The sequence below is a fragment of the Accipiter gentilis genome, chromosome 16, assembly GCF_929443795.1.
Source record: "Accipiter gentilis chromosome 16, bAccGen1.1, whole genome shotgun sequence".
Classification (NCBI taxonomy): domain Eukaryota; kingdom Metazoa; phylum Chordata; class Aves; order Accipitriformes; family Accipitridae; genus Astur; species Astur gentilis.
The window spans coordinates 20,529,781-20,547,843 of record NC_064895.1 but is presented as its reverse complement, the minus strand read 5'-3'; the positions used below and the strand labels follow the sequence as shown (position 1 = coordinate 20,547,843).

Sequence of the window (18,063 nt, the reverse complement as noted above, 5' to 3'; positions counted from 1 at the left end):
CCCTCATGGTGAAGAAATTTTCCTGAAGTCCAGCCTGAACATCTCAAACCACAACTTGTGGATGTTGCTTCTAGTTGCCACTACCAAGAAGAGCCTGGCTCTGTTGTCTTCACAACTCTCCCTTGAACAGCAAGGCCCAATATTGGATGCAGTATTTCAGGTGTGTCCTCACCAGTGTTGTGTCCAAAGGGACAGAGTATTTCCTTGATCTGCTGGCCACACTTCTCCTAATGTAGCCCAGTATGTGGCTTCTTTAATTCACTGTGAGAGTATCTATCTTGCTGGCACATATGATGTAGGGGGTTTTTTTCTCACTTTGTCACAAAAGAAATTATTTGTCTTTGGGGGAATTATGGTGTGGTGAGTTGCCCACCAAAGCTGTTCTATCACTCCCCTCCTCAGCTGGACAGGGGAGAGAAAATATAACAAAGGGCTTGTGGGTAGAGATAAGGACAGGAGAGATCACTTGCTAATTACCGTCACGGGCAAAACAGACTCAGCTTGGGGAAAATTAACTCACTTTATTACAAATCAACCAGAGTAGGGTAATGAGAAATAAAACCAAATCTCAGAACACCTTCCCTCCACCCCTCCCTTCTTCCCGGGCACAACTTCACTCCCGGATTCTCTACTTACCCGCCCCAGCGGCACAGGGGGACGGGGAATGGGGTTTACGGTCAGTTCATCACACGCTATTTTCTGCCACTTCATCCTCCTCAGGGGCAGGACTCATCACACTCTTCCCCTGCTCCAGCGTGGGGTCCCTCCCACAGGAGACAGTCCTCCACAAACTCCTCCAACATGGGTCCTTCCCATGGGCTGCAGTTCTTCATGAACTGCTCCAGTGAGGGTCCCTCACATGGGCTGCAGTCCTTCAGGCACAGACTGCTCCAGCGTGGGTCCCCCGTGGGGTCACCAGTCCTGCCAGAAAACCTGCTCCGTGGGCTCCTCTCTCCACAGGGCCACAGGTCCTGCCAGGAGCCTGCTCCAGCGCGGGCTTCCCATGGGGTCACAGCCTCTGTCGGGCATCCCCCTGCTCTGGCGTGGGGTCCTCCCTGGGCTGCAGGTGGAGATCTGCTCCACCGTGGACCTCCCTGGGCTGCAGGGGGACAGCCTGCCTCACCAGGGTCTTCATCCCCACGGGCTGCAGGGGAATCTCTGCTCCGGCGCCTGGAGCATCTCCTCCCCTCCTTCTGAACTGACCTGGGGTCTGCAGGGCTGGGGCTCTCACATGTTCTCACTCCTCTCTCCGGCTGCCATTTTCCATCCGTCCCAACTTTTTTTCCCTTCTTAAAAATGTTATCACAGAGGCATTACCACTATCACTGATTGGCTCGGCCTTGGCCGGCAGCGGGTCCGTCTCAGAGCCGGCTGGTATGGGCTCTCTCGAACACAGGGGAAGCTTCCAGCAGCTTCTTACAGAAGCCACCCCCTGTAACCTCCCCGCTACCAAAGCCTTGCCCACACAAAGCCAATACATACGGGAAAGATATTGGGTGACTGTCACTACTTAAGTGATGTTGCCTGTGTCCTCACCACGAATGGATGGATCCCAGATGACAAGTGCATTCTCAACTGAGTAAACTAACAGAGCTTTAAAGCACTTATGTTCATGTCAGAGGTTCTTCTGTGGGAGATGTAGGACCATTTGGGCTGAAAAGTGGTGGAACCATGTACTGAGACAGAGAAAGGACTGTTGTGACTGACCACCTGGGACTGGAAGGAGCAAGACAAAAGCATGTTCCCAGAGTGAATACCTGAGTGGAAAAGGGTTTTTGTTGTTAACATGGTGTGCCCATGCTTTATTTATTTGAGAAGCTCTGTGGTCACCGTGGGCAGAACTAGGTGGAAATAATTAAAGGCATTGCCAGGAATGGCTTAGGGTCACAGCCTTCTATAGGAATAATATTTCATTGTCAGTCTTTTATTGCCTATTGCCTCGAAATATAAGTGCTAAGATTTTGATGAACAGGTCTTCTTGGGATGGAAAATTCAAAAGCACACATTCCTTTGGAATCTGTATGTAATCTGCCAAGGCAAAGCTGAAAATGAGAAAAAAATGTCCCCAAAATTTTAACGAAATGTGAGGACTAATGGCTTTAGTCCATCTCAGCTAGACATTTTAGTGACTCTATCATTCTATTCATTCTCCCTTACAGAAAAATATTTTCTGAGCCTTGAAAACCAAGGTGTTGGGATAAACCATGAAGGGCAGGCAGCCATATGCCAGGAGGATGTCATCTTAGTTTGCATCCTTGGTGGTCGGAGCAACTTCCAGGAGCAACTGGAGATGTAAAGTGACTGTCTGTAAAAAGCGAGGGTGGCGCTTGAAGTGAACCAGTGGGAAATACAGAATGATGCCACTGAAAATGAACAGGACGATGTAGAGGATCTCAGTTTGGGGTTGATCAATGATGGGAGCTACCACCAGGTACACAGCTGCCATCAGCACAATTATGGGGATGATAATTGGGACCTGTGAAAGCAAAACATCAGCATAAAGACTCATGCCATCCTGGGCCGCTGTGGGCCTGAACAACCCTGAAGCTTCTGAAGAAGGCTTTTTAGATTAAACCCTGCTGCAGCCTGAGGCATTACCTAGAAATCTCAATTAATCCAGACATCCTGTTTCCCAGCCCAGTCCTACTCCAAGGTTGAACATCTCTGCAAGAGCTACACCACTGCCACACACCCTAAACCCTGGTCTTCCCTGCCCTCCTAGACCTGAAGATGCAAACTACCGGTTTTAGTGCCAGGTCTGTTCTTGATCTCCCTATTACCTTGCATCCAAAAGCTGAGCCGTAGACAAAATACACAGCAATGTGTCCAAGTCACATAACTGAACTTTAGCACCTTTGGGCAAAAAGGTTTATTCATGTGTTGACAGATAGGTGGACAGGCAATCTCAGAGGCTATTTCTGCGAGTCTGGTCAGAAAGCATTTAAATTTAAATACGAAGCCATCCTCCCACAATGGCTAGTGAACGCACAAGAAAAAATGATTTCACAACAAGGTGAAAACCTGAACATTCAAGCTGGAATTTTCCATTTTTTTACTTTTGTGCCTTTTATCCAACACAAGGGCACTGGTATAGACCAAAGGAAAAGTTGATCATGGTTACCTGTGAGAGCATGGAGAAGACCTGCTCTTGGCTTCATCTATGTTAGTGGGATGCTCTACTCTGCTCCCTGTCCACTGTGTTCTAACACTTTTGGCAAAATGCTAATAAAAATGATTATTTTCAAACTAAAGGAAATCTTTCCCTTAAATATAAACCTGCAACTCACACACAGATTCTGCAGAACATCAGCCATACATTGTGAGTTGACCTGGAACCTTCAGACATGGGCTGCTTCTAGTTAAGGAGTTAGGCCATCAAGCCAAAGGCTGCAGCAGGCTGACATCTCACAGGACTGGCCTGGAGGACTGTGGGAGTTCTGTACAGTGTATGAAACACTATTGCAGAAACAGAACTTCTTTTCCTTAAAGCCCATTCAGCCAACAAATTGGACGAACGTCCTCATCCAGCATCCTAATTTCAGGACAGAGCCACAGAAGCCAGTGACTGGAAGACTTAATAGAGCACCGCCCTTCTTCATGCTAAGCCCCACAGGACACTCGACATTGCTCCGCACAGCCTGGCAGTGTCCGCCTGTCGTCTATCTCCTGGAGGAACCCCATAAAACCCAGGATGTTCATTCAGTTTGTCTCAAGGAAAAGCCACTGTCCTGCATTCACAGTCTCACAGGTCCCCTGTTCCTGGGATCTTTTCTGTAAAAATATTTCCCTCAGTCACTGAGGAAGCGCTGCAGCTCAACTCATTCATGGCACCAGGGGGAAGAACAGGTAACTCCTGATTTCCTCCCACTTAGCTGTTTTGTGGGGAACAAACCTGTCCCCTGGCCATCTCAAAGGACATGGGGCATTCTGGCTGAGTTTTTTGTCCTCTGTAAGGGTCTTACACCTGGGCTACCTTCTGAGGAGTGCGACTAAGCTCTGAGAACATAAACAGGTGATTGCATTGTTGATCAGAATCATCCTTCGTTTTCCTCTTAAATCTCTTAGAAAAAAAGAGGATATGGTAGATATATTTTCCACAGTGAGGGGAGAGTGCATTATTAGCTTATCAAGACAGAGAATTCAACCTTGACTTATGCTGTATATTCACACTATCTTGCCTCTTGTTGACTCTACTGAGATAAAACATTAAATTCAAAAAGGAAGGGCAACCATACTAAACCTGTAAGCAACCAGCCTTAGTGCTCTTTCTTTCCTCATAATGCTCTCTTAGTCATTTGGGCAATATAGGAAAAGGGTTTGAAGGTTTTATGTTATTACTTCACCTTGTAAGATCTTGGTAGTTCTGGCTTCTTGATTTTTAAATACAGGAGACCAGAAATAGTCATGCCATAGAAAAGCCATGCTATAAAACTGCAAGAAAAAAAAAAAGGCAGCATTACATTTGGGGTGAGATCATCCAGGAATGTCAGGCCTGCCTTGCAGATCCCAGATGTTCATATCTCCAATTAAAAAGTAGAATATTGATATAAATTCAGTAGTTCTTCCATTCATTTCCTTTCCAGCACAAACAATGAGAACTTTAGAATGATCTGAATATTATAGATGCATTGCAATATGGGGATGAATCACATTCAGTTAAGTATATAGTGACAGAAGTGTTCATGCATTGCAAAGATGCTTGTTCCTAATAGGTTCCATCCTATTTTCTTTCTCCCCCTCTCCCCTCCACAATATTGGTTAGAAAGCAATAGCCCAGGGTCAGAAAAATATTGGAAGAAAATACTTCTAAAACAATGCCAAAAACCAGGAGCACAGGGGATGCAAACAGAAACACTACACATACATACCTGAAAAAGTTCACGATACTGGTGAAGCTTCCTGACATTATCATTATTAAAGACATAGCAGATGTAAACAGCAGAGCAGGGGAGGGCGTGAGGCATCGCACATGAGCCATAGACAGAATGTCTGGCTGAAAGCCAAAGCAAAACAATATACCATCATATCATGTACTCGGAGATAGTTACTCATCCCCCTCAGCTGCTGGTGGGAGCTCTGCCTGCAGCAAAGCCACTCTTAATCATCAAATAAGCATAATACAAAAGCAGTTCAGCTCCAAGGAGTGTAAACATGGAAACCTCCCTCAAGGATATTTTTATTGTGTCTCACTGATTTTGTACCAAATATGCTCAGTTTAGACAGGCAAGATGAGGTTTTCCAACTACTAGTGTGACAGACCAAGGCTGAGTAAAATCAGAGCTTTCCTGATCATCATCAGGATTTTGTGCATGGTCCCACTCCTCTACCCTCTGTCACGTCTCTCTGGGACTTGAATTCTCTTGGGCTGGCTGGAAAATGAAACAAGGACTACTCCTGAAATATTTATGCAATTAACCACAAAGCAAACCAGGATTTGATCCAGAACACGGAGAGAATCATTAGCCTCTTTATTGCTTGGTTCATTGGGAAAGTTTAATGAGAAAGGCTTCTTTTTTTTTTTGTTTCCAGCTTCTGCTAGAGCTGAGTGTCTGAGAAATGGCACAAGCGTTCAGCTCTTAGTCTGATGTGGTCAAATTCAGACCATCTGTGAGCTGCTTAGCACAGAACTTGCCATGATACAGCAGACACTGTCATCAGTAAGAGAAGCTGTGGAACCAGTAACCACCAAAACCAATAACCACCAACCCAGTCATCTCCACCAACCTGGTCATTTATATACATAAAAGATTCCCTCCTATTTACAAGGAGCAGAGCTTGTGCAGAGTGGTATCCTTCACACCTGAGAGCAGAAATGCCAGATGGCACGGGGAGGAAGGACCAGAGAAGCAGAAAGGTCCAGGAGGAACACAACAAGCCTGCTCAAAAGAGAGGAGGACAAATGGAGCTCAGCCCAAGCACTGAGAGGGAGAAGAAGTGTGGGTAGGTGTGGGGGGCTGTGCCTGTGAGCGAGGGGGTCCGCACCAGCAGCTGGAGCGGAGCAGCGGCCTCGGGGGGTTGTATGCACAGGTACCAGCAACTGGGGACACTGGGATCCAGGGGCAGCTACTGGGCAGACTGAATGTCTGAGCCCAGCTCCTGGAGGGACCCACATTGTACATATGTTTATATTTCACACTAACAGACCCCAATCAGCCAGAGAGGGGAACAAGATGAGGCCCCTGGTGCTGTTTGTGCTAGTGTTTGTGTGAGCGCTGAGTGTGTCTCAATATGTAGATCTGTGTGGCCTGCTGACTGTATATGTATATATGCATATATATGTATGTGCATATATATGTGTTGTATACTTGTGTTTGTGTGTGTGTGTGCCTATTGGGAATACATGCTGAACTTACCGGTTGGACCAGGGAGCGCGGAGCTGAGCAGCCTGACCTCTGCTGGGCTATCAGATTTGGCCCCACCTAACAAAACCAATTAAAAACCCTAGCTAGGGGACATGTAAGGATCAGTGTCACCTTGTAATTGTTATGAAGCTTGAAGAGCAGAGATATCCTATGCTGTTTCTGAACTGGACTACCCCATGGGACGGCCGGAACACCCCTGAGACCAGCTTGGGTAGTCAGTATTGCATACAAAGGCAGCTTGCCAGTGCTGGGCTACCTTCCCAGTGCAAGCAAGGGTGCCTTACAACACGCAAGCATGGCCAGGTTTCCCCTTCCTGGCAGGTATATTGGCTAGGTCCCCCCGAACCTGTGCCAGGTGCTCCAATACAGCAGTATTTCAGTTGTTCATTTCAAAGCTGTTCTTAAAATTCAGGGTAGATGTAATTATGTGTATTTCTGAAATTACATGGCTGAAGAAGAAAGTCAGGAGACAACATATACATTACATTTGAAAAAGATGGGGAAGAAAGTCTTTGAGCAAGACACAAACCACTGAAGAACTATCACTCTACCAGTTTACCATACACAGTGTTTTCCTCTCTGCTTTAGTATCACAAGAAGGTAAAGTTGCTCAAAGAAAGCCAGACCCCCTTTTTTTTGTCCTTACCATATGGCCTTCCCTTGCGGCAATGTAGCACACGCGGCCTCCGCTAAAGAACGTGCCATTCGATGAACCAAACGTAGAGAGTGCCACCGACAGGGAGATGAGCCATGCCCAACTGCCCAGGACTTTGTCCCTGAGGTGGGAAAGAGTTCACAGCATAACATCCAGCTCGTAGATGTATCAAATACTCATTGCAGAACCAGACAGGATTCTTCCCTCCATTATTCTCACTGAAATTTTTTCCAAAGCCTTTCTTATGATTTAAAGCCTTCTTCCAGTGCCCATAATATTTAGTCACTAGTACCTTTTGTCTTTTCCAGAAAAGGCAACTTTTCTTCCTGCCTGTGTATATATATCTACATCCGTCTACATTGCAATGGTGTACAAAGCTGTCACAACAGGCAAAATCCCCTTTTTTGTGTACAGATGCTATGGTGCGAATCCTGGAGATATTGCTATTGCAGCCAACAGCATTAGCTTGGAAATTGCAGAAAAACTGTTCCAACCAGACCTGAAGAAATATCCTGCAATATAACCTCTTTCCCAATATGCCTAAGAATTTAACCCTTCAATCCCATATGCACGTATTTCTGCTACTCTGTGAGTCAGGCCTAAGCCAAAGCAATTGTTTGAATTCCAGAAGTCCAATCCTGCAACATGTTCAGACATTTATGGTTTGCTTTCTCCATAATAGAAGAAGTAGCAGGGTTACAAATAGAGTTCAAGATAAATATTTGGAAGATATGATAATCTTCTCACCTAAAAGTGAAGCTTGTTTTCTGGAATGAAGCAGCATGAGGAATATTGATTGAGTAACAAATGCTGGTGTTTGGGGTAATTATCACATACATGTACACACACACACACAAACAAACACACTGTTCATCTAATTGGCAAAAACCCCAAATTCAAAAGTTTTTTACAACACTTTATATTTCCATCTGAATTGTATGCCTTTAAGCTATGTGTACTCTTTTTTAGTATCACCTATCCCAAACATTCAAAAATCAAGAGTTGGGCTTTCCAAAATCATAGCAGGAGTTTATCTACAACAATAATTCCAGAAATGCAGTTTAGAAGCTCAATAACTGGGTTATGGTCCTTCAGGCTTCAAGTTATTAAGCTACTTGCAATAACCAGAACTAAAATTTTTCCCTTTTTCAGAATAATGGAATCTGGGCATCTCCTATGATCTTGCAACTCCAAAACCACAAGATCTCAAGGGAAAACAACATATATCACAAAATTAATAATAAAATCTTTAGCAATGGTGTCTTTTGCATTTATGAGATTGGTGCTTTGCTGTTTGGACCCTGAAAGTGAACTACAGGGGCTACTGTGAGTAACTTCTTACAAGCAAACTGAGATCTGCTGTTGCTGTTAAATAACTGGCATCAAAGAAACACTGGGGAGAGTTTCACAAGCTCCTTTTGTGGCTGAACGTCTCACCACTGAACAATGTTTCTCTCTGGCAGTTTTCTTCTTATATGGAGAACAAATGTATTTAAATGTGATATGTCCTCCTCTGGCTTCTTTATCATCCTCCCATCCTTTCTTAATGACCTGAATAGCTGCATCACTTGCTCATGAACCACAGCCATTACACTCTCCTCAGCTTGTGGCTATCTACCGGTCCTCAAGGCTTTTGAGTGCCCAGCTTTCTGGTTGCTAGTTCAACGTTTCTTCCTGAATTGCACTCTCAGGGTGAAAAGGTTAATTAGGCAGGAAAAGGAGATGTGTTAAAAAGGAGGAAGCTCACAAATAACTTGTTAATCACGAATGATGGGAAAGGAAGTGCAGAGAAAGTTCATGACACTGCAGCTTAGTGAGGCTTTGTAACCTGTTCAAACAAAGCACTAGACCTTTAAATGCTCCTACTTATAGTGACATGAAAGGCTATTAGAGAACACATCTAGCAAGAGCTCAGTCAGATCTTCAAACTGGAGATCTTGTGAAATGCACACAGAAGCAAAGCCACTGCTGACTTTTTAGGAAGAGGATGAGCAGCAACATAATCTCTGGGTATACTGTGTCATCGTTTCTGCCAGACAACTCATTTAGGGCTATCACAGAGTCTGTGCCTTTGGAAATATTTAGACTAAGGCTGGATGTTCTGGTGGAAGTTCATCTGGTTAGAAGTCAATGGTGCCTACATCTCTCATGACAGTCCCTTCCTTCTCTTCCTAAAATCCTTGTCTTGCACGGAGCCTGTTTAATATCACCAAACACTTCAGGTTGATGGAAGGTACAAAGAATTTCTGTGCAACTCTGGAAAAGCACAAGCCAACTTAAAGATACGATTACCAAAGGCTACCCAACCTGCATATAAAACTTCTGCTTCTCAAAGGTGTTGCAGACATCAGTGTCATTTTCCATTTCCCCACAGATGGAGAAAATGAACCAAAAGACTCTGGTCCGGTCTAACTTCCAGGTGCCAAGTGGACAGGATTCACCCAGTTGGCTGCTGTCTCTCTCCCAAACCACTGCCTCTGCATTAGTGGGGCAGCACATTGTCCTCTCCATTTTTCTGGAAATATCTGAAATGTGGGGCATCTCCCAGTCCCCAGGTCTGGATATGCACCCTCGCTGCCTCCTCACCATCTGTGGGGAGATGCTCCTGGTGTGCACTTCACCTCCTCTTTAAGGCTATTTTCCACTGGTAAAAACATGAGCTGGAGGGGAGCCACAGGTTCCCAGTGGGAATGAATGGGAATGGGGAGTAAGGGGTGTGCTGCAGAGCACCCCATCTTGGCAGCCTAGGTGCACCTTGGAGACCATGAGCCAGATGAGGCTGGTCAGCCTTGGCCTTTGGTGGGGGAAGGCTATACACTGCCCTGAGGTGACAGAGCAGGGACTGGCAGAATGCTTCCCTGTAACGTGGTCTGACAGGTCTTCCTGGCCTGACCAACGCAGTGCTGTCATTCCCACTGGGAATAGCACCTACATCTCCTGAAACTCGGGAGGGAACCCATGTGTCACTGGACTGCATTGGCTGTGCTGCCACATGCAGAGCTCACCCCCAAGTGACGGCCACAGCTCTTGAAGACAGCAGTTCAGATGGAGTCATGGCTGCTAAGTAGCTCACGTTTACCAGCAAATACAGGCATGTAACCAAAGGAATGGCAATCATCACAGCTCTGGGAAGGGACACCTGGAAAAGGGATGACAAGGGTGTTAGGTGCAGCATGTTCATGCCTGCATTGGGCTTTTTTTGTTTGTTTTGTCTTTGCCACTACCCATGTCCCTTATTCAAACTCCTTCGCTCACTAAGCTTTTCCGCAGAACAAGACTTAGATCCAGATTGACACGGCAGTTTTTACACCAGTCTCCCAATGATGTCAGGCAAACAGTAAGGTTGCACATTTCAAAAGTTAGTCTTTAAAAAAACAAACAAACAACAAAAAAAGCCCCAAATCTTATTCAAAAATATTTTGGTTCATAGCTGCCCAAGATGTCTGTTGCATACTTCTTGATTACTCTAATATTGATTTATTTGTTACTAGTGTGTTACTGGTGTGATGCACCTTCCCATGAACATCCCACTGATATGGATGAAGTGCCAGTGTGTGTTGCATCACGTGTAATTCCTCTACAGGCTAAATCAAAGCAGGGCAGCACAAAGGAGATTTGCTCTAGGAAGGAATTTTTATTTTTTTTTTTTCCAGTGACAGGATGCTATCTTGGAAGACCACAGGTCATTTTAAGGCTCAATAAAATCAACAAACACCACCCTATGCAGCTGAAAGCACTGGAAAAAAGCAACTAGTAGGGTGATCATAGAGCAACTGTACACATCTAAAAACCTGAAATAGCAATTTTTGCATTCCCAGTGTAGGACAAGATATAGCAATTCCTTATGTTGTTGCCTTCACTCTGCAAGGGTCTGAATATCAGTGCTTACAGTCCTGTGGGAGAGACTGCCACATGACCCTAGGACCTCTGCTGCCATTTAGGTTAATATTTAACTGTGCTTTCTCATTTAATCTGTAAAATCTTGTGTGCTGTACTGATAGAAAGCAAACTCTATACACTCTGCACTCACACAGCTCTTTCTAGTTCACTGGTCTAGTGTCTGATCTGTGAAAAGAGGTAATATGGCACAGAGAGGGCTGATGTAACATGCAAGTGAGCTACTTCAGTGCCCATACCATGGACAGAACAGTGCCTAAAAAGTAGATGTTTAAAGACAAGGGTCATTCAGAGAGTTACATTCCCTCTCCACTGAGGCTTGGCTTGCTCAGAAGTTCCCCCTCCATGCAATGAGGAGAGATAAGTGGGTTTGTGATGCATACATTATGGATCAAGTCTTTCAGGGAATATGTGGTGTTAAGGAACCTTTATGGATTATAGCAGTGAGTGCTTTTCTGCTTAAATCTAGGTGTCTACACTGAGATCCCCTAACCACTAAGACAAAACTTCATCTCCAAAGCACGCAAGTGCTGCCTAACAGCTTTCTTCAAGTCAATGGAGTATTTTAGTGCTTTCTTGTAGGTAGGCTGTTATTTTGCTTAGAGACTCATTATTATCCTTTCTGGACACAACCATAGGTGTCTTGCCCCAGAAGACAGAACAAACCAGGTGGAAAGCTCGGTAGTCTTTCCTCAATGCTCTAATCCCTTGATTACCCCTCTTAACACAATCATAGATAGAATCACACATATTAGCAGCAGGATTAAGTAAGTAAAACCCAGCTCCCTCACTCACCTCAGGCTTCTTCAGTTCCTCAGTTACATAGTTCAGGTTGTTCCACCCATCGTAGGACCAGAGTCCCTGGTAAAATGCCACTCCAACTGCCCCGATACCTGAAGTTGTGTTTTGAAAAGCATTTTGAAAACTCTGAGTTTGTCCGTTGGCAAGCAGCACCAATCCACCCACCACAATCACCAACAAAGCCAAGAGTTTGGCAGCTGTAAAAATGTTCATAATAGACGTCGCCAGCCTCACATTGAGACAGTTGACGATAGCTAAAAGCAGGATGCAGGCAGCAGCTGTACATTTGATGACAACCTGCGGAGATGAGCATCCTGGGTAGAACGGCGCAACAGCATATTCAGCAAAGCTCAGACAGACAGCTGCCAAACCAGCTGGTCTCACCAGGATAACAGAAGTGTAGGCGAAAAGAAAAGCAGGAAAAGAACCAAAAATCCTCAAGATGTAAATATATTCTCCTCCAGACTCTTTAATTATGGTTCCAAGCTCAGCGTATGACAAGGCTCCAAACGTGGCCAGGAGACCACACGCTGCCCAGATAAGCAGGCTGCTGGCAGGGCTCCCCATACGATGTAGTACCCACTCAGGGGACATAAAGATCCCCGAGCCTATCATGGTGCCTGCAATTAATGACACTCCGCTAATCAGGCCAACCTCTTGCTTCAGTCTTAATTTCTCCTTCCCTTCACTCAGATCTGTGGATGAATGAGGTGAATCTGTTGTCTTCCTTTTCCTCATTGTGGAAATGTTAGGAGACGTTGTTAGAAGGTAATATGGAATAAGACTGAGTCATTTGAATAACGACTATCTCAGGCTTTTAGGGTTAAGTTAATAATTACAAAAGCTATGCTGAACACTGTCAAGAAATTCAAACCTACCTTCCACATTTTGCATTCTTCCATTAGCCATCTTATCTTCATAATTTATTATGGTTCAAATCCTGCCAAGATTGATTATCTTTGAATCTCACTGCAAGCAATGGTAACGGGTAGCATTCAGCACCACCTCAGAATCACTCAGCACCTTACTGGACTGTGTCCCTGATTACCTCTCCTTTAAATTATGCTTCAAATGGCATCTGAAATAAGGATCAGGTAAGCAAAATCCCCCTGCAAATCTGTACTTTATTGTTTTATTAAAAGTCAATGCTCAAGCACCTGCTTTGGTGCTCATTCACATTTTCATTCCCCACTATAAAGTGATCAAACAAACAAGCCCATCACCCGACATGCTATGGCTTTGCTCAACGAGGAAACTTTCCAGTGTCTTAATCAAAGACAGAGAAATGTTCTGCTAAAAACAGTCCAGAGACTGTTTTTCTGCACAATAGTAGGGGGCAATTCTGGGTTTTTCAAATTTTAGAACGTGCAGGAGGAGAAGAGTGAAAAGCTATGGTTACGTTTTTATGGGCCCTTCTTGCCAATGTACACGAGGTAGGCACATTCTTACCAGGCCATGATCTTCAGAGAACTTTGTCACTGCTCATTATATACACATTTCAGTGCACACCCAAAAGAAACTTAGCACAAGCTTTTGGAAATGCCACTGACCCCTACTTAGATATCTAACACATAAAAATCTTAGACTTCAGGGAGGGTTCTGCTATAAAACTGAACATTGTTCACAGTGCATGAGGGTGTATTTTGTGATCTGTGATACATAGGAAGTATTGAGCAGAAGGGAATTTCCATATGGATTCCTTTGAACTTAAACTAAACTTTACTGGCTCCAATAGTAAAGAAGGAGAGTTACTGTCCTTGGTGGTCTCTTGCAGACTTCTGTGGTGATAAGTACCAGAAAACAGGAGTGAGACCTTCCTCAGCCCTTCATTTAAAACTATCTGTCCTCCTCAACCATTTGAGCTAAAAAAAGCATGAATATAAACAGAGAAGTACTTTTATTGTTTGTCTAAAAATTCCTTCTCTTCTAAATCATTTAGATTTCTCTTTCCTTGCTTTTTTTTTTTTTTTTTTTTTTTTTTTTTTAAATCATCTCACTAGCTTTGCAGTTTTCTGCAAGAAGAGTCCAAGATAACTCTTGGACTCTTAGCAAAACTCATGGGCTCATAAGAAAAGCAACATATACGAGTCACATAATTTCTCATGCTAAAGCAAATAAAGTTACACAAATTTCAGCATTGGGTTGGAGGCCTTTAATTACTTCAGAGAAATTCAGCTGTGAATTCTCTGAATTTTACAGTATAAATCTTATTATTAGATGAAGGAAATAATGAGAAAAGTTTGGGGGGAGTGTAAGGGATATTAGAAGCCATTCCTAATACCAACTCAGTAGTATTCACTAGGAAATGGATCGCAGCTGGATTTCTCCTAATTTCAAAGTCACTTATAAAAACTCACAGCTGATCAAGCTGTAGCTTTAACAAAAGGAAAAAGTTACTGTATCTGTATCAAGGAGGTTTTATAAGTCTTCCTAGAAAAGATGTGAGTTCTGAGAATAAACTTAAACACCTCGTACCGCAAGGGTACAAATTAATGCATTTCAAGTTAATGGTTTACAAAGTGCTTGAGAACTTGGAGGGAGGCATCCCAGTAAAGTATTTTGTTTTACTTCTACTAAGTGACAGTGCTCTTCTTGTTAGCTGGTTTAGCTATTTGTAGCGTATTCTTTTTAAAATTGCTAATCACATTGTTAGGTGATGCTGGAATTCTTCAGAGGTCAAAAGGTCTGGTTTCTTCTGCACTATAAACACTCTACTTCTGTGTGCATCCATACATGTATTATGTATACCAATCCTCATTGAAAATGTATTCACAAAATATGGTTAAATCAATGCTAAAGGAAAACTTAATATGACTACAGGTAGTTAAGTATCCTTCTAGTAAGGTTACAGATATATTTCCATAACTGTTCTCCTGTTTTAATGAAGGAGCTTCTTTTCTAAAGTGAAAATGCAAGGTTCTTGGAGGGCCTGAGAGGATCATTTCAAACCTTTACAGTTCTTGCTCCTAGAAATGAAGAACTTCTAATCTAATGTTGTAGAAAGAATCAGAATTTCTTCAAACTTGATCATGTCAAAAAAATTTCTGTAAGACCACTCAGATAACCAGGATTAATTAACTGGTATATCAACAGCCTCAGTCAGTTCCTAAAAGGAGGTCTATTTCCAGTCCTAGGATCATTGTTACTCAGTTCTAACTGCTTCTACCTCAAGTAATAATGAATCTAATTAATCATGATAAGAACTTGAGGCTATTCCTGTGGAAGCTAAGACAGTCTGATTGCTTTGGATCTTTTTTTCGACAGACTTGTTCTTTTTTTTCACTGATATCAGCAGTAAGGAGCAGCCATAAGATATTTTAGTCAAATGGACTGTCACAATTATAATTTGTCAAAACTGGCTATGTAAAAGGGCATCTCACTGCTCCCCTTCAAAAGACGTGCATAAGAAGGAGTAAAAATAAAAGTACTGCTTTTCCTTATGTGGAGTAGCAGAGCTTTGTTGCTCAAGCTGTCACATAATAAATCCACTGCCTAAACAACGCTCACTTTTCATTTACCTTTGACATTGCAATGGGCGGTTGCCATCTACTGGTCTCTAAACAATAAGGCAGCTTTGTCCAGTGAAACATGGCTCAGTCTACATTTGGTTTTGATATTTTGCATTACTGATTAAAAAGAAACCCTACAATAAGTATCAGCTCTTCACTATTAAGGTAACACAAATAGAGTATACTCGAGGAGTGAATGAAAATTCTCCTTAATGTCCTTAGGGCTATTTTTATCTCAGCATTAGCTACAAGGACTAGAGAAAGCTAATTGAAGGTAAAGGCCAACGTCAGTGGTAAGAACTAGACAAAACGTGGGCAAATATTTTGCAATATTTAATTTTAGGTCCCAGGAGTGGTATTTGGAACACAGTTATGGGCTTGGCTTCCCTGTCCCGTGCTTGGGAAAGAGTTACAAATCTCAGAATGGGGATTAAAAATAACCCACAATCTAAGGATGGAGTGGCCAAACATTGCCCGTAACTTATATTGGAGGTAGACACCAATATTATACTTACAAAATTGTGTAGGGATGAAGATTTTCTTTTTTTAAATAACAAAAAAACCACATCAATTTGTATGAGAGGTACTAAAGGTTAGAGAACTCTTCCAGGATATAAGATGTGTGTTTGATAGCCTTCTCTACTTCAGAACATGGAAACCCACAAATCCAGATCGAACAGCATCACCTCCAAAATGCAGGCTTTGAACTGCAATTGCAGGCCAATTTTGGTGCCTGCACTTGCAATATAAGTAGAGATGCGGGCTTGAAAAGAGGAAAGTGGAGCTCTGAAATAAGTCTTGAGCCCGGAAGAAAAGCTGGGGTAGAGAGAAAACATACCACAGGTGCCCTGTGTGAGAACAGGAGAAGGAAAGAGGGCTCATTGAGAGGTATCTGCCTGGGGAAGGGGTGCCCTGTAGTGTTTGACTCTAAGCCTCTACCTCCTCAGTGCATCCTGGCTCTTCGCACACCTGAGCCCTGAAACAGCGCAGCTTTGGGCCTCCAACCCGCTGGAGATGACCTGGAGCCACCAGCTCCATTCGTGGTGCTGCCAGCCCCTCTGCGCCCAGGGGCCAGCAGTGCTTGGTTGTCCCCAAGGGACCAGGGCCCCTGGCATGCCTTCCAGCAGAAGAAGCTCTGGCTGGGATTGTAAAAATGACGACGTGAGCTGCAGCTAGCATAAAACCCAGCTTGGGCTACTGGGAGTAGGAGGGGGAGGAAAAAAGGCATTTCTGAGGATGCATGACAGCCCTAGGCTTCACAACAAGAATAATCACTGAAACGGAGCTTGTTTAAGTTTGGACAGTAACTGCCTTTCCCTGCCATGTTACAATAGCAGATATGAGCCCAGGGGATTAAGAGGGAATCTAAAAACCAAGAATTTACCGTAAACTGAGTTAGTGCTTCCTGTCTGGGTCTGCAGACAGCCTGCAGCGGGGCCGCGGAAAGGTGAGCTCGAGGCTCCCTGGTCTCGCTCAGTAAGGGCTCAGCATATTCTGGTTCTGCAACTATTAAACTTTGAAAGATTTGCTTTTGTTTTACAGATATTCTGCATGAAAATGTATTTGGTATCCTACATGTTGCCAGTCGGATACTGAATATCTTGTGTAGTTATCTTACTGTATTCAGGAGGAAGCTACTCGTCTCGTACTGCATGTTCTGTGGGCTGCTCTGTTGAGCTGGGCATAGGGCAGTAACAGTCCCACTCTCACATGTTGCATGGGTGTACTCTTAAATAAAAGAACTGTTAGAGAAGATAGTGATGGAACAACACAAAATAAGACCACAGCTGAAAAGAAAATAATTACAACTTTCATGAGTACTGATCCCACCGCTGCTTGCAAAGGTCGAGAGTTGGGACTTAAAGGTCAGTTTACAAACATTTTATTTTTATTAGAAATATAAAATAGTTATTAGAAGGTTTATAATAAAACTAGAAAAGATAATGCTGCTTCTGATATGATTAGAATAGCATTCTAAAGCTAAACAAGCAAATAAGGATTGCATTTTTACCACTAGACACTGCAAACATTAGAAATCAATACAACCAGAGAAGATTCTAAGTGACCCATTGAGAGCAACAGCAGAGTATCTGTGTAAGGGTTCATTCCCCAGGCTGCTGGAGCAGTGACTTCATTAAAAAAAAAAAATGAACAAAACACAACAAAACAACAACAACAACAAAACCCAAACCTACAAAAAAAATCAACAGACTTAGACTGATGCTGGCTCCAGGATTCCACAAATTAGCACTGCAGGCAGTTATTGTATCAAGTGCCATTGCTACATTTTCTTTCACCCACTGAGGGAATATCATAAAAATTTCTTCCTTCATTCCTGTTTACATCCATATTTCCTGATTTTATAGCTATATATATACACGGTGTATATATATGTGTATATACACAGCATTCCAAACCTGTCCTGGTTTCTTTTTTCTTTTCCTAGCAGTACTTTAAATTAGCCTCCTCAATTTCTTTTCATTTGTTTGTAAGCTTAAGAAATCCTTTTAAATTTTGGAATTAATTTTTCATTTATTTCAGTGTAATTCAAGATTAGATTATCTTGTCCTACATGAGGTCTGTTTTGCAGACTCATTATCAAATGAATGCTGTCATTTTAAATACCAGAATACAAATAAACATTTTCATTAAAACTTTCTACCAAGCAAGTTTAAAAATAGAATTAAAGCATGGCTATATTTTCAACTCCAAAATTCTGTTTAATCAGTGAAATGCATTCCTACATTTATTAGTAGATGTAGTAATACTTTCACTAACACTAAATGGTTTTATTATTTTTAAAACAAACTTTTATAACACATGCTTAGAGCTTAACCTA

General features: G+C 43.0%; 1 protein-coding gene across 1 annotated transcript; it reads right to left on the bottom strand.

Annotated features, from left to right (window-relative positions):
* Positions 1-2,242: 2,242 nt before the first annotated feature.
* LOC126046628 (b(0,+)-type amino acid transporter 1-like) lies at positions 2,243-12,459 on the bottom strand. The gene is made up of 6 exons (XM_049819299.1): positions 11,710-12,459; positions 10,023-10,156; positions 7,009-7,138; positions 4,869-4,993; positions 4,344-4,431; positions 2,243-2,476 (listed from the first exon to the last, which is right to left on the bottom strand). Exons 1-6 carry the CDS (start codon positions 12,451-12,453, stop codon positions 2,243-2,245), a joined length of 1,455 nt encoding a protein of 484 aa, XP_049675256.1. The 5' UTR covers positions 12,454-12,459.
* Positions 12,460-18,063: the final 5,604 nt, after the last annotated feature.

Bases quoted from the DNA above. Each gene is read 5' to 3' on its own strand.
- LOC126046628 (XM_049819299.1), bottom strand. From the start codon at position 12,453: ATGAGGAAAAGGAAGACAACAGATTCACCTCATTCATCCACAGATCTG. The intron at 10,157-11,709 runs GTGAGTGAGGGA...TCCCTTTTCCAG, and splicing joins AGGAACTGAAGAAGCCTGAG to GTGTCCCTTCCCAGAGCTGT. The intron at 2,477-4,343 runs GTGAAGTAATAA...TTGCTTTCACAG, and splicing joins AACTACCAAGATCTTACAAG to GTCCCAATTATCATCCCCAT.